General features: G+C 40.7%; 2 protein-coding genes across 2 annotated transcripts; one reads left to right on the top strand and one right to left on the bottom strand.

Moving 5' to 3' along the window:
* Window positions 1–7,914, bottom strand: dpp7 (dipeptidyl-peptidase 7). The gene is made up of 13 exons (XM_072664679.1): window positions 7,755–7,914; window positions 5,993–6,128; window positions 5,760–5,899; window positions 5,182–5,345; window positions 4,855–4,990; window positions 4,063–4,144; window positions 3,767–3,933; window positions 3,073–3,133; window positions 2,829–2,947; window positions 2,217–2,373; window positions 1,309–1,373; window positions 1,097–1,167; window positions 1–199 (listed from the first exon to the last, which is right to left on the bottom strand). The coding sequence occupies exons 1-13, from the start codon at window positions 7,842–7,844 to the stop codon at window positions 97–99; spliced, it is 1,491 nt and encodes a 496-aa protein (XP_072520780.1). The 5' UTR covers window positions 7,845–7,914; the 3' UTR covers window positions 1–96.
* Window positions 7,915–11,149: 3,235 nt separating this feature from the next.
* On the top strand, window positions 11,150–26,328 carry noxa1 (NADPH oxidase activator 1). The gene is made up of 16 exons (XM_072664802.1): window positions 11,150–11,208; window positions 11,563–11,740; window positions 12,422–12,504; window positions 12,653–12,761; window positions 15,221–15,352; window positions 16,505–16,612; window positions 16,860–16,919; window positions 17,087–17,124; window positions 17,873–18,011; window positions 18,134–18,202; window positions 19,936–20,014; window positions 21,468–21,553; window positions 22,658–22,800; window positions 22,959–23,064; window positions 23,817–23,940; window positions 25,680–26,328. The coding sequence occupies exons 2-16, from the start codon at window positions 11,567–11,569 to the stop codon at window positions 25,808–25,810; spliced, it is 1,581 nt and encodes a 526-aa protein (XP_072520903.1). The 5' UTR covers window positions 11,150–11,208; window positions 11,563–11,566; the 3' UTR covers window positions 25,811–26,328.
* Window positions 26,329–27,239: the final 911 nt, after the last annotated feature.

Raw genomic sequence — 27,239 nt, 5'->3', positions numbered from 1 at the left:
TACTCAATTATAAAAGGCTTTATTTCAATTTCTACCCCCCCCCTCAAAAAAAATAAGCAGCACTGAAATAATTACAAGTTACTTCTAAAATGACTTTCAGAAAGTCTTTTCCCTTGCAGTTTTTACCCACTGAGCAATGAGTGCAGCTTCTGTCTGTCGTGCCTTTATCACTGAAGCAGGGTCAGCTGCATTGGACGCTCTGTAAAAGAAAAGAATCTGCTGGAAACCATACGACAACCAAAAGTACTCACTTGAGTACTTGCGAAGTGTTATTATATGCACATTTTTCATGTAATTATATGCTGTAATAAAATCCTGTAATATTACTCTACCGCCTCAGCCCACATGCTGCTGTCGCTTCTGATACGGGTTCCGCATCTCTCAACTTGTCCAGAAATGCATGTGTACAGCATGTCCTTTAGGCAGGGGTGGGGAACAGGGGCCAGCACAGTTTGCTAATTCCCTGCTCAGACAGATCTACTAAACCTGGCAAATAACAGGTGAGTTGAATCAGGTGTGATTGAAGGAAAAGAACAAAACTGTGCAGGAATCCGACCCTCCAGGACTAGATATGCCCACGGCTGCCTTTAAGGGTTTCTCAGAGCGTGAATTCCACTTCCCACCTGTAGGGGGGCCCAGGAGCAAAAAATACCAATTTCCACATAATACTGTTTAAATATTATTCAGTCTGATTTGCTTGATGACAAGCATCAGCTGAAGTGTGCATTTAAAGCAACGGACTTGTATTACATATATTTCTGGACGCTGAGAGATACAGAATCTCATTTCATACAGTCACTGAAAATTAAAGAAGCATGTAAACCGAGGTCGTAGAATAATTTTACAGAATTATACACAAATATGTTTTGGGTTATGCAGTTCTTACAAGCGTTGTTCAGCCCACCTCACTTCTGAGACCAGAGTAGCAACAAAGAAGACACTATTGTCCCTCCCTATTACAAGTCAGTGGGCCAATGATACTGTATCATAATGATACTGAAGGTAAAAATGTTTTAAAGCCACATAATGTAGAAACGGCATACGGCTGGTTCATGAATGCTGAAATGTAGAGTGAAGTGTAGAATCCATAACAGACCTTAAATCTAGATGATGAGCTCCCTCTGGTATGTTGATTGCAATCAGAGACTTGCTCAGGGACGTCCTGATCTGAAAGAGAAAATACAAATGTCAGTGCTCCAATTATCACCTCAGCAAAACACCATCAGAGAGAAATAGTGTGTGTGTAACATTTAGTAATCACATGCTGCAGAGAAGTAATGATTACAGAAACCAAAGCCAGTGCCTTACCCCTCCATTGGCCCATGGATCCAGATCACCGTTCGAGAAGATGATGTTGCTAGCTGTTGAAAGAGCTGCAAAAGAAAGCCCATCAATATTAAACCTGTATAAATTACCTAAAGCTTCATAAGTATTTGGACAGCTACAACTTTTGTAACTTTTCCACGCTGGATTTCCAAGTGAAATAACAGAAGGCAGCTACAGTGAAGACCTGGCAAAACATTTCAAGGGAGGGAACTCAGCATTTGGTGATGCTCATGGGTTCCAAACTGCTGGCTTCTATTAATACACTATATGGACAAAAGCATTGGGACACATGCTCATTCATTGTTTCTTCTGAAATCAAAAGTTTATCCTGCTTTTGTTGGAGTAACTGTCTCTACTGTCCAGAGGAGACGTTCTACTAGATTGTGGAGCACTGCTGTGAGGATTTGGTTGCATTCAGTGAAAAAAGCATTAGTGAGGTCAGGATGTTTAATGATCACCACCACACCTCATGTCAAGAGTATTGGATGGAGCATCACCATCTTTCCAGAGAACACAGTTCTACTGCTCCACAGCTCAATGCAGGAGGGTTTATACCCCTCTAGCCAATGCCTGGCATTAGGAATGGTGCCAATAGCTTCTTGTTTAACTGCTCCAGAGAGTCCTATTCTATTGGCGATACTTCTACATGGAATAGACAGGGTGTGCGCGAGTGTGTGCACACATCTGCACATACGTGTCAGCAAAGGGGTGCAACCTCATGTAGATGTAAGAAGGGGTGTCTACAAACATTTGCACATATAGTGTAAATACTAGTTAGTTTGTCCAATTACTTCTGAACTTCTGAAAACAGATATACTGTGAAAAAGTGGCTAAAATTATTAAAAAAAAAAAAAAAAAAAAAAAGAGAATAATGATATTTTCATGCTCACCGTCCCCCCAGTACTGTGTCTTGAGCCAGCCCGGCCGTGGCACCACCGCCCACCTCTTGGCGCAGTACTGCTCCCTCATGCTCTCCGTGAAGGGCATGGGTGGGAACATGTCAGTCACATTATTACTCTCAAAGCACATCTCAATCTCTGTGCAGGCCTGAAGAAGATAAAAGCATCCCAGACATTTTACTTTGCATTTTAAATACCATTATTAATTTTTATTATTACTCTGCAATACTGAAGCAGATCTACAGATCTACTACCTTGGATGGTTAAAAGTAAAAGTCCTTAAGGAACTTTTGGAGGTTCTTCAATTAGAAGCTGTGGGGGAACCTCCTAATGAATCTTTGAGGAATCCTTATAAAAAAAGGTTTTTAGAAGAAAACGATTCCTAAAAGGTTGATCCACAGTTTCAAACTAATGAACCTCCAAAGATTCCTCAAGGATCTTACATTTTTAACAATGTAATATTCAGATGCCTCTGAAGGCCTTTATTACTTAGATCAGGTGTGATGGATTAGGGATAGAATTAAACTCTGCAGGATCTAACCAATAAGCTTTGTACAGCTTAAACTGAAGATGGACTTGTGTAAATAATAAATTCAGAAGTACCTGATAGTCCCATGCAAAGCTGTTGAAGCCAAGGCCACAGCCAGTGGGGTCTGCACACTCCACATAGAGAGAGTAGAGGTCATAACAAGCATGCTCCCCTGTAGAGTTGTAGACAATACCTGGGGAGGGAAAAATGAGGGTTAAGTCACAAAAAAAAAATTCATCAACAGAAAGTCGTTTGAGAACCTGCATCAAAATGCATCTTATGCCAGCTGAGAATGACGTTTACAAGGATTTCCCTTACCAACAGTGTCTCTAAGAGCAGACAGCACTTCGCTTCTATTCAGCATGGTTTCACACGCCACCTACAGTAAGAAAACAACCTTACAAGTTATCGCCCACACCCATCTGTCTAATTCCAATCTCTGCCATATGCCAACTGTTCCACGATATGAAGTGTTACTACAAGGCTACGATATTATTTTCAACTCCATTTTGCTACGGATCAGGAGGCCTGATGTTGAAATACACTATATGTCGAAATGTTTGTGGACACCCCCCTCTAATTAATGCATTTAGCTACTTGGTAAACTTCACCCATTGCTGACACAAATTAGTACATGCACACAGAATAAAACCCTCTGGAGCAGATAAACATGAACCTATTGGCACCATGACTAATGTCTGGCGTGTAATGATGATGATGCGCCATGCAATGTTTTTGGAAAGAGTTGGGGATCCAAAAATGCTACTGTTGCTAATATTGATTAAAATCTTAACCTCCAATGCTAATTTACAACATCCTGCTAATTGGTGGCTACCGGCTTCCCACTGCCATTAGCCATGTAAGCATATTTTGGTGGCATATTCCACAGTCAATACAAATCCTGCAAGAATGCTAATAGGCACATGAAGCCCTTCATCAGCTTTTGGAGAAACCACCACTACAAGTTTCGGAGGACTAGGTTGTACAAAAAAATCCTATAAAACACTTTTACCTTGACAGGAAAAGCAGGCATGACAGACATGAAACTAGTGTTATAAGGGTAGTCCATCATGGCCAGTAGGGTGAAGGCATTGCGTAGGAAACCGTTCAGCTGGTGGATGTCCTTAGAGGAGGATGGAGTCTTGCACAGAGAAAACGCTGACTGGATGCGTGCATAGTCTGTAGAATTAGGGAGCATAGAAAAGGTTTAGCAAAACACACCATTATATGATTTTCCCACTGTAGGTTTCAGCAAAGGTGTTACCTTACTAATCCTCATTAATATTTAGAGCTTCTGGGAATAATTACCTTCTTGTTGTGCCAATGTCTGCAATTTTTGGAAAGCTGATCGAACCGCATCCTTGCATGCTGGATTACAATTCTCAAAATCCTGTGGAAACGTGAGAAAAGTAGTAATTAAGTAAGGAGGAAAAAACTGTAAAGTAAATGCAAGTTAAAAAAAATAAACAACTACCAGATTCACATCATGTCAAAAAGGGAAAAACAGCAAAAAATTAAGATGTAAGATTTTTGCTTCACATTGACAAAATACACAGTGGAACATCTGAGGAAACCTGAGTATGCAGAGAAAGCATGGCTGGATGCACCACATGAATGACTGATGAATGGATAGATGACTGATGCCCACTCAATGCTCAGGTGCACCAGTAGATCATCCCAAAATGTGACCATGTTTAAAGGTACATTAGGTGATCTGTACCTGTGTGCTCAAGCACGTTCTCTACTCCCCCGCCCAACAAACCTAGGCATGGAACTCGAGTATGACGTCCAAACCAAACATGCATCTGCGTCACGTGCCTGATCTGGACTGTGCAAGTGTGATCATTTACAACAACCCCTTACTCCCACTTACAACCATTCCTAATAGAATGACCGGTAAATGACGGTAAAATATGGAGGGCTACCAATCCAGGATTGGTAGGCTTCAGTTTAAATACACCATACAGAGCTAAGGCACTGTAAAAATCACCCAGGCCTAGTGTGTTAGTATTGTGCGAGTTCACCTTAATGAAGGAGAACCTTAATGCCCATAGAGGACAAAAGATCTTAGTCTGGCCTTATCAGAAAGGCATGACTTACAGCTGTAACGTCCCTGAAGAACTGCCTGGAATCCCCCATTCCTGCTGTAGACAAGATGGGAGCACTGGCAGCTAAAGCTCCAGCGACAATATTGGGGTACCGTACTCGCATGTAGACACTCAACATGCCACCATAGCTAAAAAGAGAGAGGGAGGTTTAGCAAGAAGTATTAATACTGTATTAATCTCTACAAATATAACGCACATTAAAGGGCCACAAGTAGCCAGCTTTTATAAACCTGTAAAACTTTTGTTTATATTATCTGTCCATAACTACAACAACTTTCTTCAATTTGTTCTTGAGACAAGTGAGACAACTGTTTTTTACCTTCCCCCAAAAACTATGACGGGGCATTTGTCAGCTCCCAGATCCTTCTTCAGCTCTGTGATCATCACTGCATAGTCAGCCAGCGCCTGCTCCACGGTCAGGAGTCCAATATTTGGGATGTTAAAGGACTCTTCTCCAAATGGCAAGGATTTCCCATAGTACCTCTGGAAATTGAAGAAATACATTTAAATCTCAGATGCATTTTGTCCATATTTTAACCCATGAGACATAGAATAGAATTATAGGACAAAGCATCCTAAAAATGAAGGTACCACAAAAGACTATTGGTGCAATGCCTCAAAAAGAACCTTAAGTCCTAGTAAAGGTTCAGTTTAACGGTTCTCCAAAAATGGTTCTTTTATGCCAGTGCTCAAGGAACCTTTGGTAGTACCTTTATTTTCAGATTATGCCTTGAGTGAACCAAACAGATCATAACTGACTCATTATACAGAGTCATTAACTGACTCATTATACAGCTGTCTCTGCAATGACTGACTTTAAGCTATTAGATCACACTGTAAAAGCATCACATGACAAAGTCACAGGATTTGACTTCTGCCTTCTAACAGGGATCTTACATGCTCAGCGAATATGACCAACGCCCCCTGCTCAGCTGCTAGCTCTACTACGAATCCAGAATTCTGGGCAAAGTTCCATATGTCCCCTTCATTGCCAGTGTAGAAGAAGATGGGTCCATAGTCTTTCCTCCAGTACTGATCTGAGATGATAAGAACATTTATGAAGCAGTTTAGAAAGAATTGAATCATCTAAAGAAGAACAGACAAAGAATACATCCTTTGTGGACACAGACCTGTGATGAGGTAGCGCTGCGAATATGTGCCGTTACCAAGGCTGTTGTAGTTAAAGTGGTCCAGTATCTGAGTGAAGTACTTCTCCTCAAACTGAGGTTTGGGGTCTCCTCTGAAAGGGTATCTGCTGTGCTTCCACTAACATTTCAGAGAAGAAGAACAAAGCAATTCAACAGCAATTATGACGGTACTCTTCCAGAACTGATTAAAACCAACATTCATGGTTACCGTCCTGTGATATAATCAAAAGTAGACAGTAGCTAATTATTTTGACCTATCTGGCACTATGCACTAGGGCTGGGCGATATGGTAACAATTAAGGTTGCAATAATGAACAATAATAATCCAATGGACAATGACAGTGATAGAGTATGCGTGTGTGTGTTACTTTTATTATCAGTGTAATTCGCTTAAGCAGTGTTTAAAAGTGCTTTATAAAAACATGTAACAACTTGTACACAATGGTGGTAATTAATGATAAAGCTTCAAGTTTTAAGTATGAGTGAGGACACTACATACAAACTAAAGGCAATTCATCCTGTCTCACTCCTCACTCCAACACAGTGCAGTGTTTGCATCAGCAATGCACTTATTTTTCTTTATCATTTCATTTACTTTATTTTTATGAATAAATTAATGTCATTTAATTCAATAATTTAATCTATTATTGTTGAATTATTTTCAATATTTTAATGTATTATTACACACTTTACCCTGTTATTCAATGTTTTTTTAAATAAAGACATGGAAAAGTATTTTTAATCAATTATTCAAAAAAATAATAATAATAATCGACAGATCGATTAATCTCAGCCCTAGTAACAATACTATATCACGATATTAAAAGACATTTTTAGCGATACATGATATTTATAATGATACCTGTAACCGCAGACTAAATACTGTCATGAAACCTGCAGTTGATCAGTGTTTATCAAAATCCTCAATATTCTCAGAAAAGCAAAAACAAACCAAATTTACAACAATATGATAAAATATAATCATACTGCTCGGCTCTATATTGCACTCAAATACATTTTTAGTATTACATAGTATTTCCAGTATTTCTAAACAGTGATTGCATTTAATATACAGTCGTGTGAATGAAAAAAACACTAGAATTCTATGAAAGGTCTTTTGAACTTCATTAAAACAATATTGAGAGTTTGCTCATTCATTCATTCATTCATTCATTTATTCGTTTGTTTGTTTGTTTGTTTGTTTGCCTAATTGCAGTTTTCCTGCTTGCACACCTCCCATGAAAGTCAGGCTTCTGCAGTCAGTCTCTTTCAGATGATAGAAGCTGTAGATGGCTGATCTACTTGTAGGTCCCAAGATAAGATCTTAGGATTGTTGGAGACTTCTTTACGCATCTTCTGGTCTGCTCTTGAACTGATCCTAGAACAGCCTTGGCTGAACCTGCTAGGACGGCCTGATCTGGTCATGTTAGCAGTTGTTGTAGATGTTCTCCACTCAGTGGACAGTGGAACAGCTCATTTCTAATTGCTCTGAGAGCTTTCTAACCTCCTTCCCAGGCTCATATGTACCTACACCTATCCAGACTCCTCTCTAACCATGTTCTAATCATCTGCAGCTGATCTGATATGATCTGATGGCTCCATCTCTCAATGTCGTGCACATGAAGATCAAATGTCCAGATGTTTAAGTACGTTAAAAAGGACAAAGGGTTTTCATGTGGAGTCCTGATGTCCTCACATGACTGTGGCTATGTGTGTAGGTGCGATCACTGCAATCAGAGCTTACCGTAGATGCGCTGAAGGTCCGGGAAGCAGCAGCATCTCCCTCACACAGGACAGTCAGACCGAGCAAGAACAGAGACCACCAAACTGCCATTGTGGAGGAGACCCCCCGAAACCCAGACCACCACACACGCACAAACTTCTTGTGGTGTTTATGTGCTTTCAGTCATGTGGTGGCGTGTCATGTGACGATCCATTGGCTCAGCTGAGATCGAAAGTAGAAGTTTTATTTAAAAGTATTATTTTAACGATACAATAAAATATGTGAGATTATTTGTTTATAACTTTCTAACATATATTCAGGTAAACATATGATTTTAGTTTTTATTTTAGTTAAAATGTATTTTATTTCATTTATTTTATTGTTATCGTGTTTAAAATAAATTTCATAATAAAAGTCCCAACGGGCAGAAGCTCGACTGTGAGAAGCCTGTAAACAGGCCAAGCCTCCTTCACTTTGAATGTTCTGTATAAAGAGTTTATTATACATGATCATATTTTATGACATATTTTATGCACATGTCATCCATCCGAGAGGTTTACACTACAGCTATAAAGAAGCAGAGTCAGATTGCTCACTTTTGAGGGGTGACTTCCATTTATTTTATTTATTAATTAATTTATTAATTAATTTATTAATTTATTATTATTATTATTATTATTATTATTATTATTATTATTATTATTATTATTATTATTCGTTTATTTATGTTATACATTCATTGAGAACCATCAATCATCCATCATAACCAGCAATTTTATTCGCTTCACTTCTGGCAGAGAGTACCAGAGCATCCAGTAGCCATCACTGCCGGACTCTCAAACAGCTTCTACCCTCAAGCTGTCAATGAAATAGCAATCCGCCAAAGTCAGACCGCACCTGGCTCTTAAAGAGAATGGCAAGTGACACGCTGATTAGGTTTATTACAGGCCACGCCCACAACACACACAATATAAATTAAGAGACTTATTACAGGCCTTTTGCACAAGGTGTACTTTTCCTGTCGTTACCTTAGCAATGACACACTGACACGCCCTAAATCAAGCTGCGCTGTGAATGGTTGACGGCATGCTTAAAGGTCACTAAAATAGGGCCCAAAGACTGAGCTGAGACCCCCTCTTACCTCACATACTCACTCACATACACATCTCATGCTCCCACAACGCACCTACTGGGGCAGTGGTGGTGGCTCAGTGGTTAGAGAACCATTGTTTTCCATGTTGCACCATGATGGTCCTTGAGGAATGTGATTTCGCTCCACTGTGTGCTTCTACTCAGACAGAATGACAATAAAAGTCTCTTGTCAGTGGTTTTATTCTAATGGCTGTTCAGCCTGTGTGTGACAGTGCAATACATGCACACTATTCACACTGTTCTCTAATGTTCTCCTCCTATGCACACTGTTCTAGAATAGTCCTCTTTCATGTACACTATAGTGTTCTCCTCATATGTACACGGGTCTAGAATGCTTCTCATCCACTACATTTTATGTACTATATTTCCCACCATTCACACAGTTAAAGACTTTTATTAACACTGTTCTTGAGGGTTCTCTACCCACAATTCACTTTCATTGCCACTATTTTAAAATGTCAGTCTCCCATTCACAGTGTTTTAGAATGTCCACCTCCCATTCACAGTGTTCTAGAATGTCCACCTCCCATTCACAGTGTTCTAGAATGTCCACCTCCCATTCACAGTGTTCTAGAATGTCCACCTCCCATTCACAGTGTTCTAGAATGTCCACCTCCCATTTACAGTGTTCTAGAATGCCCACCTCCCATTCACAGTGTTCTAGAATGCCCACCTCCCATCCACAGTGTTCTAGAATGCTCACCTCCCATCCACAGTGTTCTAGAATGCTCACTTCCCATCCACAGTGTTCTAGAATGCTCACCTCCCATCCACAGTGTTCTAGAATGCTCACCTCCCATCCACAGTGTTCTAGAATGCTCACTTCCCATCCACAGTGTTCTAGAATGCTCACTTCCCATTCACAATGTTCTTTAATGCCCACCTCCCATTCACAATGTTCTAGAATGCTCAACTCCCATTCACAGTGTTCTAGAATGTCCACCTCCCATTTACAGTGTTCTAGAATGTCCATCTCCCATTCACAGTGTTCTAGAATGTCCACCTCCCATTTACAGTGTTCTAGAATGCTTACATTCCATTCACAGTATTCTAGAATGTCCACATCCCATTTACAGTGTCCTAGAATGTCCACCTACCATTTACAGTGTTCTAGAATGTCCATCTCCCATTCACAGTGTTCTAGAATGTCCACCTCCCATTTACAGTGTTCTAGAATGCTTACATGCCATTCACAGTATTCTAGAATGTCCACATCCCATTCACAGTGTCCTAGAATGTCCACCCACCATTTACAGTGTTCTAGAATGTCCACCTCCCATCCACAATGTTCTTTAATGCCCACCTCCCATTCACAATGTTCTAGAATGCTCAACTCCCATTCACAGTGTTCTAGAATGCTTACCTTCCATTCACAGTGTTCTAGAATGCTCACCTCCCATTCACAATGTTCTAGAATGCTCACTTCCCATTCACAATGTTCTAGAATGCTCACTTCCCATTCACAGTGTTCTAGAATGCTCACCTCCCATTCACAGTGTTCTAGAATGCTCACCTCCCATTCACAGTGTTCTAGAATGCTCACTTCCCATTCACAGTGTTCTAGAATGCTTACCTTCCATTCACAATGTTCTAGAATGCTCACTTCCCATTCACAGTGTTCTAGAATGCTCACCTCCCATTCACAGTGTTCTAGAATGCTCACCTCCCATTCACAGTGTTCTAGAATGCTCACCTCCCATTCAAAGTGTTCTAGAATTCTCACTTCCCATTTACAGTGTTCTAGAATTCTCACTTCCCATTTACAGTGTTCTAGAATGTCCACCTCCCATTCACAATGTTCTAGAATGTCTCCAATTGACATTGGTTGAGAATGTCCCCCATTCACGCAGTGAAATATAATTATTGGGTCAGTGTGTTCAGTGTGTTCAGTGTGTTCAGACCTTAAAGGAAACAACTGCCTGGTTATGATTTCTTGTGTGTGTTTGAATAGAACTAGTACTGTCTCAGACGGGCGTGTATTTTCCCTTAAGTGACAATGACCTACCTGTCTGAGGTGTACGTGCCATGTTCACCGTTTAACAACTGCATTCCCTCCTCTGTTTGCCCTCTCTCACTCACACACACACACACACACACACACACACACACACACACACACACACACACACACACACACACACACACACACAGGTAGTTTCCTGGTTTCTTGAGGGCGGGAGACACAGCTGTCCACACCTCACGCTTGGTTTCCTGGAGGGCAGGTCCACAGAAGGAATAGAAGACACCTGCTCCAGTCATTCTCCTCTTCACTGTAGCTGACGTTAGCTGGCCTCTCCTCTGTCCTGTGTGTCCTGGTTTGGTGGTGAGTAGTGGTTTGTTCATTGATCTGCTGTAACTCTTGGCAGATCTTGAAGTGAAGCTTCCATTAGAAGGAACTTGCAGAGCTTGTTTCAGATGTTTGGCTGTCAGTTAGTTGACTCTTCTGTAATGACAGTTTATTTGTATCTATGACATGAATAGCTGCTGATTGGTCAGTGGACATTAGGAGAGTTTCTCATGTATGTTGCATTACCATGGCACATAATCCCAAGCCTGACCATTAGACATGAAACCTCTACTTTCAGTTTGCTCCATTTGGAGGTTGTGGTGTTTGTGTCTGAGGGCAGTAGGTGAGAGTTTTTAGTAAAGTGATTTTGCTGTGGATGTCCTCCCTCAGAGTCATGCTGTATACGGAGCTGATCCGGCTGTGGGATGAGGCAGTGCAGGCGGTGGATAACCGGGACTGGCAGGGTGCTCTGGCCAAACTCAATCAGATCTCTGATCCCACTTCACGTACACTGTTTGTCTCCTCTGCTGTCCACCTCGCCCTGGGTCATCTCGACCTGGCCATGAAGGTAAGCTCAGACTGTAATGTAGAATCTTCTTTTCCAAGCTATTGTTAAAAGCAGATATTAAAGCTACACTGTATGGCCAAATGTTTAAGGACACCCTCTCTGGAGCAGATAAACATGAACCTATTGACACCATGCCCAATGTCAGGCTAGATGGCTATAAAAAAAAAAAAAAACAGGCATTGAGCTGTGCAGCAGTGAAACTGTGTCCTCTGGAATGATGGTTGGTGCTCCATCCAATACGTTATTGAAGAGTTGGTGAGTTGGGGATGAGGTGGGGTGGTGATCCTCCAACATCCTGACCTCATGAACGCTCTCTTTGCTGAATACATTCACATTTTCAAAGCAATGCTCCATAATTCAGTAGAAACTCCTCCCTGGACAGTAGAGACAGTTACTGCAGATGTCCCAATACATTTGTCCATATAAAGTATTTAGATCTCAATGGTGGTTTATGATGGTGCTGATAAGCCAGATAGTTGTTTTCCTCTTAATCTGTGTTTAAAGCTGTGTTTAATAGTTAATGCAACCTACAGAAGAAGATATGCTTGCTTATTTAAAAAAAGTGAAAAGCTGGGTATCTTCAGAACCCCTGCAATGTCCCCAAATTACGGCCCCCAGTTTGCAATGTGCAGCAAATAATGCAGTGAAGTGTCTTCATTTTCAGTCTAACTGTCATTTCAGACTCTTGATCAGGTTATCGCAAAGGATGAGAGACTGGCTGTTGGCTTCTTCCAAAGGGCTGCCGTACACATGATGTTGAACAGGTGCGAACATTGCTGGTGGGATTCAAATTTAAGCTAAGCTAAAGGGTCTGGATCTAATTGGCAAGCGACCTTTTACATTACATTAGACATTACTTTCGTTGTACTTTTCATTGCTTCCACAATTTCACTCTCTGTCTCTCTCCCTCAGATTGGAGGAAGCTCTAGGTGACTGTATTTGGGCCCAGAAACACATGAGAGAAAATGCTGTCATTGATTACAGACAGCTAGGACTGCGCTATAAACTCTACAGCTGGCAGGTTAGAGCTCTGCTAACTATTAATATTTGTATATCTGTCTGTCTCTATTATCTGTATATCTCTATCGTGTATATACAGTATATTATCTGTATATCTCTATCGTATATATCTATAGCCCTATTGTATAATAGCTGGCCTGAACCTACCCTATGCTGGTCCTGACCAGTATATCACATGTAGTGTTTTAGTTTAACACGCTTGTCTTGGAAATGCATTTATTAGCTCTGGGCCAACATAGAGTATGGTTTGGTCATTGTGGCCATACTGAACAGCCACCTTGGTTATACTGGTTGAGCTGGTCCACAAGCTTGGTCATAATGGTTGACTGTCCTGGTCAGGTTGGTCATGCTAGAAGACCAGCCAAACCATCAAACATTCACTATACTGGTCAACAGCTAAGCTGGACAACCACTGTAACCCGACTGATCTATTCAGGCCAGTGTTTTCAGCAGGGTTTGTGCATTTATTACTTTCAGGAACAGAAAATTGGCATTAGCCTCGACCTTTATCAAATGTTTTATTAACTATTTAGAGCAGTTGTCCATATTTTTAAAGAAATATAAGAACCATCCATGCACTGAAATGTTTTTTTTTAATTGTTATGGTTCTCTTATATAGTATCATTGCCTAAGGAACATTTGAAGAACTCCTGTTTTAAGTATGTTTCTTTATCATTTCATGTTTCATTGCCTTGACATTTAGCTGAAATTGCTGACATTCTCTTGGTTTGCTTATGTCAACACTGCTATCATGTGTGGCAGACCAGGACTCACCTGCACTGCCGTCTTTCAGAGTGTCTAGAAAGCAATACTTCAGTACTTTTTTAAGCTAATCTTTATCTGCTGTACCTGTGTCTTTCAGCTAATTACCACATGCACTAAATACCACAGTGCTTCAAATTGTTCTTTTTGCCATAGATGCCATAGAAGCACTTTTAGTTCCATAAAGAACCATGTTCGTAATAGAGCTGTATGAGGGTGAAGAACCAGCTAGTCTGTATGTGGGCTCATACTTCAAACAACAAGCTGTATATTAGTTTTGCAGTAAATTCTCAAGAATTAGGACTATAATAATATAATATTTAGTGAGTACTAATAGACTTTTGGCACATGGAATAATTAGCAGGTTTAGATAACTGAATGTTTAGTATGTGCTATTTAATTAGCAGATGCTAAATCAGTTAGTGCTGAATAAGCAGTAGGGACTAAATCAGAGGGTACTGAGTAATTGCTGAGTTAATCGTTATTTAATACTGAATAATTAGTTGACACTTAAAGATTAGTATGTGAAGAATACTTAATAGTACTAAATATTTAGTACGTAAGCACTAAGTAAGTAGTAAGTACTGAATACTTACTACTTTTTGAACAGTAAGCAGATACTAAATAATTCATTGACACTCAATAACTAGTATATATTGAATTATTAGCAGGCTTAGTTACTTAATATTTTGTAGGTACTAAATTAGTGGGTATTGAATAATTACCACTTAAATAATCAGTAGTTAATTCCTAATCACTGAATACAAAATAGTTAGTTAGTACTAAAGAATTAGTAAGTAATAAATTAGTATGTACTGAATAGTTACTACTTTTTGAACAATAAGTAGAGACTGGATAATTAGTTGGTATTCAGTAATTAATATGTATTGAAACATGAGTGGGCTTAGTTACTGAATATTTTGTAGGTACTAAATTAGTGGGTACTGAATGATTATCACTTACATAATCAGTTAGTAATTACTATTGATTTAATTTAATAATTAGTAGATTACTATGTACTGAATTGTAGGTGTTAAAATTAAAAGCCTTATCAGAAATAAGGCTGAGGTTCAAGGGTTTAAAGGTCTAAAGAACCTTTACTTGATGTAAAGGTTATTTATCAATGTAAGAGTTCTTTATACTTATAAAATAATCTCTATTCCTTTAAAGGAGGACAGCTCAGAAGCTCCAGGGTTATGCAATGTCAAATGCCGTTCAGGGTGAAGATTAGACCTATCACACATTCCTCTCTCACAAGGCTGAGCTTTCCTCACTCTCAAACAGGTGGAACCACTCGAGACGGAGAGGGGGTGGAAGTGTGTGTGTGTGTGTGTGAATCTTTAGCTTGGTGAGTCTTTAGCTTGGCGTTGACAATGGATATTAAAAAGAGTCACATGATTACACGATTTATAGGAAAGGAGGATAATACTGATGCTGTCTTGGACTTCCTTCTTCCTGGTCTTGGGGAGAGTGGAATTTCCAGAGAAAGGAAATAGTCCTTTGTTGAACAGAACACTGATGATGTCACCTGAAACTTAGACACACACACACACACACACACACACACAAACTCTGTTCTAATGAGGCATGACGAGCTGCACATAGTTTTATTACAAAGAGATAACAACAGTGAGCAACACTACAACACTGTGGTATTGTCTGACATGTGTGTGTCTATGTGTGTGTGTTGTCTGACAGGTCCTGTATAATGCAGCAGCAGTTCACTGTAGAATGGGTCAGTGGGAGAAAGCTGGGGAGATCCTGCTGGCCGCTTCACAGGAGAGAGGAGCGAGGGGGTCCCAGCTGGACCTGGCCATGGAGAGTGTAGCTGTAAGGCTCTGCGAGAACTTTAACACCCTCATGCTTTCCCTTGTAGTCATCAACCTCCTCCACGTTTATGCCTTGAAATGGTTCATTCAAATGTTGAATTGCCATTGTTCTATTACACAACAAGCAGCCATAACATTAGTACCTACCATTAGTACCATTAGTACCTACATTAATGCCTAATATGTAGTAGGTTCCCCTTGTACCACCGCAACAGATCTGATCATTAGTACCATTGCCTCCAGGCAACTGAAGAAATCCACATTGCCCTGGTGGTGGCAGTATAGAGCAATTTTTTTCCTAAACCATGAGAAAGGGTTAGGCAGTGACCAAAAAACATCAGACTAATCAACACTGCCATATTCTGGATGCTTAGTTAAAGTAGCTCCTCCTAGCCTTGATGCTTTTTACACAGAGTACAGGGGTATTCTCTCAGGCAGCTTCAAGAAGAGCCTCCTGAGATGTTTCTCCAACAGGCTTGACATGTGTAAAGAGGTTCCACATGTGTAAATGGACCCCTACTTGCTAATGGAAACTATATATTTTAAGTTTACCATGTTTCTTTTGGACATAAACCATAGAGACAAAAGTATGTGGACACTTGCTCTTTCATTTTTTTATTAAAAAAAATGCTCTTGTTGGACAAACTGTCCAGGGAAGGCTTTCTGCTAGATTCTGGAACATTACTGTGACAATTTGATTGCATTTAGCCTAGATGGATGTTAGATTCCAGAAAACACACTTCCACTGCTCCACAGCTTAATGCTGGGGGGCTTTACACCCCTCTAACCTATGTCTGCCCTTAGAAATAAGAAATGAGTTCATGTTTACATATTCTTATTGTCTGTCCTATTCTATTCTATTGGCAGCACCTCTCTACAGGGACTGGGAAAGCTTGGTCAGCAATAGGTGCAACTTAAAGTATCTGAATGCATTCATTAGAAGGAGTGTCCACAAACATTTGGACATTCATTAATAGGCATCAACCTCACTGTTTATATTTGTCTTAGAAACAGATCTTAAGGATTTACATCAAATGAGGTTAAATGATGTGTCTGCACAGAAGCAGTAGCAGTAAATTGTGCTGATGGTAGCCTTATTTACCTGTGTGTGTGTGTGTGTGTGTGTGTGTGTGTGTGTGTGTGTGTGTGTTAGAGACGAGAGGTGATTGCTCCTCTCTTCGTCCCAGAAGGAGTGGTGTTCCGCCCCAGGAAACAGGACGTGGAGGAGCTTCGGCCAAGAGACTTTCTAGGGAAATCAGAGGTAATCTCCCCAATCCAGCAGTTAAAGGTTGGGCAGTGTATATATAGATGACACATGATAAATCTCTTGATATTTTGTTTATCTGAAGTTTGACAGGGTGGCTTAGGCGTAATGCACTAGTAACAGCAGTAGTTACAGAGGAAACAAGGCTACTAGTACATGGCAGTGTCAGTACTGAACTAGTAATAGTGTCAGTCATCACAACCATTCATAAGATCTCATGCAAGACATCCCCCCCTCCCCCCAGGTCATCATTTCCAACATCCCGCACGATGACTTTGGAGGCTTCGAACCTCTCAGGCCGCAGGTAGGGTCACTGCTTGTACCTGAACATGAAATCATGAGTTGGTCACCCCAGGTAATTAAACATATCTGAACAATGCGCCAGTCTGAAGTGCCAACATGCAGCCTTTGCTCCACATTATCTGTCCTAGGTTTGTGATTTAGCCACTCTGACTGTGTGTATTTTTGCAGAGACCGGGATACTATGAACCAAAGGTGGACGAAGGCCAGTAAGTATGCTGATCAAACGGTATTCCTGAAGTTCACACCCAAATGATATAGTGTTCAGATTCGGGTGGAGATTATATTTGACATAATGTGAATCTGGCAGTTGTTCTTTAAATTCAATGTACTGTATGTCTAAATGTTTGTGGACACCCCTTCTGATGAATGCATTCAGCTACGTTAAGATGCACCCAGCTTGTCTAGTCCCTGTAGAGAAGTACAGAAATAGAATAGTACTCTCTAGAGCAGATAAGCATGAGCCTATTGGCACCATGTTGTCTAAAGCCAGGTGTGGGCTAGAGGGGTATAAAGCCCCCCACCACCACCAGCATAGAGTGTTTTCTGGAATGATGGTCGGTGCTTCATCTTGTACTTTTGGCATCAGTTAGAGAGCTGGGCATGAGGTGGAGTGGTGTTCATCCAGCATCCTTGATTTCAAAAGAATTATGAGTGAGCAGGTGTCTCAATACTTTCATCATGCAAAAAAAAGTGCAGAAATGGTGGATTTACATGAGAAGAAAAGTGGAAAGAACAAATGCCAGACTTCAATTCTATATATATATATATATATATATATATATATATATATATATATATATACGCACACACTCACACATACACACTGCAGTGCCCTCTGCTGCATATGAGGCTAAAAATGTGTAGCTTTACACTACCTATTTGGGTGTAGGGTAACTGACCACAGAAGAAGTCTTTCTACATATGTGTGTTGGTTAACACTGTGTACCTGTCCAGGGACTCGCGCTACATGTGTGTGAAGAGTGCGTACATGGCCAAAGGTGCAGACGAGCTGACCGTTCCTGCAGGAGCTCAGGTTTTCGTCTTCAGCCAAGACGACAGGAACGGCCTGGCGACAGTCATCTACGACGGACAGGTGCGCCTTTCAGGAACCCTCTAGTACAGCTTGACTCACTGCTGGGTGACTCGCTGATGTTTAATGGAAGCACATTGCTTATGTATGTTTCCCTTTTGCACTTGCTTTCTTTTGCTCTTCAGAGAGGCCTGCTTCCAAACTTCCTGCTCGAGCCGGCGACAAAAAAGACCAAAGGCAAAAAGAAGAAAGACGTAAGCGTGCACTCCGTATGCTTTGGGTTTTTTTCCTCATTTGTATTCCTGGCTTTTCATGCTGCTCCACATTACCTGAGGGCCTTTGCTGCATATTAGAATAACATTTCATAATGTCTCATCCTGCTGCATTATGTTTCCCCTTTCAGGAGCTCAAAATATACACTCACACTGGGAAACCACCGACAGCTCAGTGCTGGATTATAGTTCTTCCTGATGTTTCTCCAAAATAGGAACTTTGAACAAAGATTACTTGAAGTCACTTTCTAGAAGGAGAGAAGTGTGGAGTCATTAAAAATAAATAGTGCTCAGATAGAATATAATAACATAACATAATAATATAATGAGATAATTGTATTTTCAAAATAATGCCATAATAATTTAGGATCTTGCGACAGCGAGGCAGATTTTCGCTTAAACCGTAGGTCTCCGGCCATTAAGCCGATGGATTGTATTGGTCAGTATTGCTGGTGGACTTCAGAGAGGGTGTACTGTGTAAAGAGTGCTGGTGGATTATAATCTGAGGGGCTGTACTGGTCAGTAGTGCTGGTGGATTATAATCTGAGGGGCTGTACTGGTCAGTAGTGCTGATGGACATTAATTGGAGGGGCTATACTGGTCAGTATTGCTGGTGGACTATAATCTGAGGGGCAGTACTGGTCAGTAGTGCTGATGGACATTAATTGGAGGTGCTGTACTGGTCAGTAGTGGTGGTGGACTATAATCTGAGGGGCTGTACTGGTCAGTAGTGCTGATAGACATTAACTGGAGGTGCTGTACTGGTCAGTAGTGCTGAGGGACATTAATTGGAGGTGCTGTACTGGTCAGTAGTGGTGGTGGACTATAATCTGAGTGGCTGTAGTGGTCAGTAGTGCTGGTGGACTATAATCTGAGGGGCTGTAGTGGTCAGTAGTGTTGGTGGACTATACTCTGAGGGGCTGTAGTGGTCAGTAGTGCTGGTGGGCTATAATCTGAGGGATGTACTGGTCAGTAGTGCTGGTGGGCTATAATCTGAGGGATGTACTGGTCAGTAGTGCTGGTGGACTATAATCTGAAGGGCTGTACAGTAGTGCTGGTGGTGCAGTAAGGAGCTGTATATGACAGTATGCTGGCAGGGCTATACTGGTCAGTAGCACTGAAAGCCTTTTATTATACAGGGTACAGGGTACATCAGTAGTACCTGTAGGCTTAAATCTAAGAGGCTGTATTGGTCAATAGAGCTGGCAGACTTTGATTTGAAATGCAACATTGGTCTCGGGCTGTCCTTTGTAAATACTGCTGGAGGACGACGATCTGAGGGGCTGTACTGTTCAACAGTGCTGAAGGACTAAATGGAGGGGCAGTACTTTGGAAATAGTGCTGGTTGACTCTAATCTGTACTAGTCAGTTATAATATTAGTCTGCACTGGTGGTGCAGTTTGGAGCAGTTTATATGTCAGTGTTCTGGCAGGCTTTAATCTGAGGGGCTCTTTAAAGTGGTTCTTCTATAAAAGGGCTCCAAAAAAACTCATTTTAAGAGTGGAGCTTTATGATGTCCTACAAGCCAAAGGTTTTATGATTTATTTGATAATGAAAAGGTGATAAATTGCGTGAGAAAGTGAGGAACATTTCAAGATTACGAAGATGCCTTTTTCTCCCTGCTTCTGTCTATTGGAACCGTATTAATGTACAACTGAGTCATTTATTAGCAGCTGTGATACACTCAGCATTCTTCTCTTCTATGTCCTTTGCAGAGTGTGCCCAGTGGGATCCCACTGCCGCCCAGCCTGAAGCCACCCACTCGCCCGCAGCCTGCTGTTTCTCCTCCCCCAGGTACAGCTAAGGCTTTAGAGTACCATTATATCACACCCAGTCAACCAACAGGGTTAATCATTTTGAATGGCAGAGTAGGTAGTAAAAATGTAGTAAATTGAAGATAAACATATTTACTTTCCTGAAGTTATGGTCATATGCAGTGGGACAAATTCATACAATTCAGTATTTTTACACTGGTCTCTGGTAAAAGCCAGGAGCCAAAAACTAAAACGGACATGTTAAAGAGCTAATGTATAATAATGACCAGACACTCAGCACTGAAATGGAGACGCTACCTTAATAAAACCAAAAAACTCGAAGCAACCACTTAGCAACCACTTAGGTTTGGTTCAGCTGAGGTAGTCCAGTTTGTTTTTGAGGGAGTAGATGATGGAGAGAAAAGCTGGCAAGAGCTAGTGTCAGCTAGCATGAGCTTTTAGCCTAGCATGGGTCCCCGTTTGCTTGCCTGGCTTTTGCTTCATTGCATGCCGGGTTCGAGCTCTCCTTTTGCAAACACTGGCGCAGGTTGTTAGGCCGGGTTTGCTAAGCAACCAGTATTCCCATAACTAGCAGAGTCTGGAGGTGATGTGCTGCTCTCCAGGTCAACCACCAAGCAACACTCCAGCAACCATCTAAATGAAATTCATTTTTTTATTTATCAGGTGGTATTTTTTTGGCTTCAGTGCTATTTGCTCTTGACATCACTGTAGATCTGGTGGTGCATTTTATGAATCTAGCCCAGTATCCTTCACACTCATACAGCAGTCGTTTCGCTCAGGGTAGGAACAGGCTAATTAGGCAGTAAGCAACTGTGGGAAAGTGGAGCAAAAAGTATGGCTCATCTAAGTTTTAGGTGGGGCAAAAATAATTGAAAAATGGGTCTGCTGAGATGCTTCCCAATAGCTGCTGAGCAATTACCCTACTTTTACCCTATATGTGACAAAGTAAGCAAAATGACCACCCTGTGAGAAGGTGAGTGGATAGACAGTAGAACCACCACTCGTACATAGGCAAAAGTGTTACAGTGGATTCCTTGAACCAATTTTGGGTTCCATAAAGAACCATTTTATATTATAGATGTGCGAAGTGTGTGAAGAACCTTCATATTGTTAAAGAACCTTTACATAAATTGAAGGTTCTTTAGACCCTCAAAAGGGTCATATCTCAACTACAAACTTGAAATCATTTAAGGTACCATTAGAAGCACCTTTTCCCACTTATTGGAAGAGTGTGTGGTGCTGTTTTTGGCTATAGTCCTCACAGTATAGCTAAGTATATCAATTCTGTAAATGTTTCTAATGCCAGTAAACAGTTGTTGTCATATGAATAAATGAGTGAGCGAGTTCCATGCTCCAAAGCCAGGTCCATGAAATCTTTGCCTCTAGAAACAATGTTGAACTGTGTGCTCTAAATCATTTTAATGTACTTCAGTTACCAACTAATATTTTCCTTGATGTGCCCATGTCTGCAGAGTTGCCCCCCTCCTATGCCAGTGTTACCAACACCAGCATTCTTCCACAGGGCCGCAGCAATGCGGCCCAAAGCCCTCCACAGCAGGTAAAACCAAGCCTCCATGCACTGGAAGTCACCTAAAGGCCAAAAGGCCAAAATCATGATGTCTGGTGAAAATGTACCTGTGGACATTTTATAACATTAACTAGTAACTAGAAACGTTAAACATGCCCCCCAGTCTCACCATGCACATGTCTGATAAAGTTTAACTGTTCTGCTTTAGCTGGAAGCTTTTACAAACTTGGGAAGCTTCTGCAAGCAAAGGTCTTAATGAATATTTATACCTCGGTTTGGACCAGATGTTCTCCTTAAAAGGATTAGCCTCTGTTTCGAAACATTTTCCGCTGTTTGTTCTGTAGTTTGTAGTTCCACGGTACAGTAGGCATGCAGTGTTTACACTCTCACATTTAAAACTCCAACCAGTTCGTGCTTATGAAAATAGAAGCTGTGCATGATTAATCCAGAGGCCCGTGGTGGCTGATCCGGAGGAGATAAAATGCATTTGGTGACTCAGGCGTGGAGTGGTGCATTTGAATAGCACTTTGATATGGCCTGATTCAGTCAGAGCAGAAACCCAGGGGAGGGAAAAGGAAGGCAGATAAAAATATAAACTGAACTGTTTGAGGCCGGAGTGCCATACGCTGCCTGCCTTATAGACCCCAATATTGTCAAAAGTCATATTTCATTTGTGTGCAGTAGCACTATATAATGTATCCTTTGTTAAACTCTTTAACTCTAGAAATATTATTACATCCTAAGCATAATAAAAAGACACTTGAAAATATCCAGACAGAAAATATCCAGACTGGATTATGATGAGCTGCTCTTTAGTATCAACAACACCATGTTCTCCTGAAGTCGCCGTTACGTTTTACTGTTTAACCAGCTTTGACCGGTGGGTGAATGTAAATCTTGGGGGTGTAAATATAACGAGTTAAGATTGTTGCAACTCTGTTTTGGATGTGCTGGATATTCAACAGTGTTTGAGTGTTTTACTGTATGTTAGTTTCATGTACCAAAGTCTCATTATTCAACTATGCCGTAATTTGGATTTTTTTGTAAGATATTCCCATATCCTGTCGCCCAACATGTTGTATCAGTGTGTATCCTAACAGTGCCATATATTTTTCACCTTCTTACATCATCAAGGCCGAGGGAGCAGACTCAGTCATAGTTAAAGTGCACTACAGATACACCATGGCTCTGAGTGTCCCACTAGACATGCCATATCGGGAGCTGCAACAGAGAATCGCTCAGAAATTAGGACAGCCTGCTGAACTCATTCGCCTTAGGTAATGCAGCCGACCTGACAACCTGCTTTTCTCAGACACAGTTTGAAATCAGAGCTTTTTTTAGACCTCTGGACAAATGTCTCTGGTCTGTCCTTTGTCTCCTCTCTCTCTCTCTCTCTCTCTCTCTCTCTCTCTCTCTCTCTCACTCTCTCTTTTAGACACAAGGACCACGGTTCCTCGCTTTTGAAGCCTCTGGAGGGGAAGGGAGGTCTGCGTGACCTGGCTGAAGTGGCAGAGTCGGGCCGTGCCACTCTGTGGTGCCAGGTACTCATTAACCCTTTAATGCTGCATCTGTTTCTGCCTTTTTAATCTAATATTTTCCTTCAGCAATGTGATGTCTCAATGCTGGATTTTATTCCAAGTCATTTAGGAGTGTTTCTATTGGTCCATTCATTATAAACCTCCGATACACTGTAAATAACAACTGCCATATTGAAATTATGTCAACAAAGAAAAGGCTAAAAATGGGAGTTACAAGAATTTAGCATGAAAGCGAATACAAACATTTAGTGATCAGTGAACAGTGTTTTGAATGTGTGTGCTATTAATAAGTGCATCCAATAATAAGGGCAGCTATTAGCTTTTTCTCCACCTAGCAGTGACACTGGAATGTGTAAAAACCCTAGGATCAACGCTGTGCCTGATACACTGAAATCAGCACCACATACACTACCAGGTCAATGTCATTGCTGTGTTGAGAATGGTCCACCACCCAAACAGCATTTGGTTAACAGTGGTCCTGTGGTCTGAAACCGACCAATCAAAAACAGCTGACAAATTATACTTGACAACAGATGGGCTAAATCTGTAAAAGGAAACCTTTAGTGCACTTATAAGGCAGATAAACATCACAAAGTGACCAGTGAGTGGACATTAAAGGGAAGCGTATCTAATAAAGTGGGTGTAATTGTAGTTATGTAGTATCCTTGTAGTTATAGTACAGCAGTCAACACTGTGTCACTCCCGAATTACTTACAACCTGCCTTGTATGTCCTCTGGCATCTCACCTCTCACAGGCTGAGGATCCTCTGTCCAACAGGACTATTCTCTACCAGATGGTGGCACTGTATGACTATGCTGCACAGGGGCCTGAGGACCTGGAGTTTAGTGAAGGGGACACCATTGACATCCTCGGTGAAGGTACTCAGACACAAAGCATCTCCAGGGTTTACACTGAAGCTTTAATGCAGAAGCTGATCATGGTTGCTTGTTTTAGCTGCTGTTCTGCAGTGTAGTTTGTGCAGCTTGGGCCTCAATAGTGACGTAAGGATGCAAGAACCGGTCCAGTGAATATGCAGACTGCCTGTCAAAAGTTTGGGAAGACCTTCTTTTACTGTTTTCTGGAGTCCAGAAAGGCTTCAAACGTATAATGATTAGTAAAACAGGTAGATTTTTTAGGAAGGAGTTTTCTCAACAAAAGTAGTGATCACGAGAAAAATACACAGCAAAACTCATTGCCTTTCTGGACTTCCATAACTAAGAAACAAATGGGTACATTTGAGAAATTCCACTAATTTTTAAAATGTGCAATTAATACACTGTTAAGATGCAAATTAAGTCATTCAGAGTGTTTTGGTATGGAATAAAGCTTTCTAGAGAAACTCATCCAATAAGAATTGGATGTTGAGAAGAACCAGACGTCTTCAGACATTTTAAAAAAATATTTCACATTATACATTCACCACTTATTTACCACCTCTGACATTACATATAAAATGCATGTGTAGGTTTACTAGTTTAGATAAATTAATAAAGTGGCTATATTTTAATGGTGATATACTAAATGTATATATGGTTGTTCCTGTCACCACCACTGAGGACATCAGAGTTGGTCATTTCTTTCCACAAATTGAGCCTGTCACATCAAACCACTCTGTCTTTCTGTACTTCTTGAGGGCTAAAATATTCAGAAAGACCATGGGTTGATTATATTTTTGCTGTACTGTTATCTAGTAAACGTATTTTTCTTGTGATCTCAATTAAAGATCACAAGTGTGAATGGTTCCTTAAAGAATTCTCCTTTGCGCAAGTTAGCTTGTATCTCCATTTTTGCAGATTTTCAGTTTTTGATCTAATTTGAATCTGACAGTTGTTCTTTACAATGCGTCACACTTTCACAATGAATGGGCCAATAGAAATGCTCAGAAATGTCTTCCTCCTCCACCTAATATATTCTACATATATTACACAAAATATTCTACACAAATTAAAGAACTCTTAAATGCAAACTGTTTTAACCCACTTTGGTAAATGACAAGTGAGTTTGTTGAACCTTAAAGTTCAAAGAACCTCAACATAATGTGAAAAAAGCTTTTCCCTGGAATCACACATCCAAGCCAAGAATGATTAAAGAACAATTCAGAGATGAACCAATGAAAGGTTCTTTAGATCTCAAAATAACAAGTTGATTTTTCAGTATAACAAACATTTCGTCAAGATAACAAAGGTCTTTTCAATCGAATATTGTTTTCTCAAGATAACAAATGTTTTTTTTAAGGTAACAAATAATGTTTTCTCCAGATCATAAGGAAAATAAAATAAGATAAGTTAAGATAATCCTTTATTAGTCCCACAGTGGGGAAACAGCAGCAAACGAATAGCAAGACAGATAATAATAATGTAAATAAATAAGGTGTGGTCTTGTGAAAGCATTGGCTATCTTGAGCAAGCAACAGTTGGTATCACAACAAATCAACTTGCCTTGGAAAAAACAACAATTCATATCTTGAGAAAAATAAGAAAAGTAAACTGTTTTTGTTGTTTTTTCCAAGAAAAATTGGAATATTTGTTAAAGAAATCCATCTTAGCATAAACCTGAACTGACGGTTTATAACCTCTTACAGCGTTCTGTATCTATCTCTCCTTCCTGTGTTTTGCAGTGAATGAGGAATGGCTAGAAGGACATGCTGCTGGAAACATTGGAATCTTCCCCAGATGTTTCGCCTACAAAGACTCAGAGAAAGTCACAGCCAATGAAGCAACATCACTACCTAACAGTGACTCTAAATAGGTTTAAGGTCATATTTCCAGGCCTTTATATTGTTTATTTATTACAAATTAATGCCTTATTTTTTGTGTATTATTTTAAGTATCACTGTCAGACATTACTTTGTGTAAGAGCTCATGATCAAATATTTCAGATTCTCAATTCTGGATTACATAAGCAAATGGGCTGAGGTGGAGCATCGGTGTCCGTCAGAACACGCATATGAAATTATTCATTTGTCATCCCAGATAACATGCCTATGCCCTGTATGGGTAGCCCAACTGGAAACCAATTTTTTTTTAATGAGGGGTTCCATATTGCCCCACCCAGGAGGGGTTAAACATGGACCCCATCTGGGTTGTATATTACACATGGATCCTAGATGGGACCTATGTGAGATTACGATGGGCTGTAATGATGGGGCCCATTTAGGAAGCCCAACTGGGTCCCAGTAACAACACATATACAAACCCACTCAGAGCTCATAAACACCTGAAACCCACGTAGCCCACGCTCCACCCATGTGAGCCCCACATGAGCACGTTGGCTGGGATTACCTGAAAGCTTGTCGTCAGTGTGTCTGTCTGAATGACGGATGATGTCAGAGCTTTGGGTGCTGAGTCATGCTGTGGGCTCTCTGTCTGACTGACTGTCTGACTAAAATAAATGGCAGGAAGGTTTGAGTAAAGGTTTTGACAGATCCTGTAATGTTCTACCTTCAAATATCAGCCGAATGCTGGGCAGTCTGATTGGCTTCCTTCATATTTCTCTTCATCTCTTCCCCCCGGCCTTTTTGTGAGTGCGCTGATTGAACCGTTATGTCCCCCTGAGGTGTTAATTTGTGCTGAATTTTCCATTACAAACTTTGCTTTGCTTTATAGCTTCACAGCAATCGATGTTTCAGTTCTACCTTTTGCTTAATCAGATTAGAGACTGCTTTCTTGAAGCGCTCTTAGCTAGAAACTAATGGCATTTAGGGACTTTAAGTCTTCTAAAGTGAAATATGTATAATGGCAGTGACCTGGCTGGATTCGGTGTGAATTAAAACAAAGCTGACTAGAGCCCCTGGCTATTCTTCATAGAGTTAGCTCATTTAGCCTGATATCAATGGCTGGAAGGTGGAATCTGAGGTTCTTTGGAAGTTTACAGCTCTACACAGTTCCTCACAGAGGCTAAATCAGTTTAGCTGAACCTGCTGCCAGTTTTTGTGTTCGTCACTCTGACTCTGAGCTTCTACCTGAACTGTGAGGGTGATTTCTCAAGCGCAATTTACTGAACAACAGGTCTTACAATAAATGATGATTGATCACCACTCAGCCATACAGTCTCCCCCAGCACTTTCAGAACTACAGCTACACTCCTAAGAAACAAAGGTGCAGAAATGCAAACACTTTCGGTGTGAATGGTTACTTAAAGAATTCTCCATCGCGCAAAAAGCTTGTATCTCCATTTT

The sequence above is a fragment of the Salminus brasiliensis genome, chromosome 20, assembly GCF_030463535.1.
Source record: "Salminus brasiliensis chromosome 20, fSalBra1.hap2, whole genome shotgun sequence".
Lineage (NCBI taxonomy): Eukaryota > Metazoa > Chordata > Actinopteri > Characiformes > Bryconidae > Salminus > Salminus brasiliensis.
This window is presented reverse-complemented; position numbering and strand designations above follow the sequence as displayed.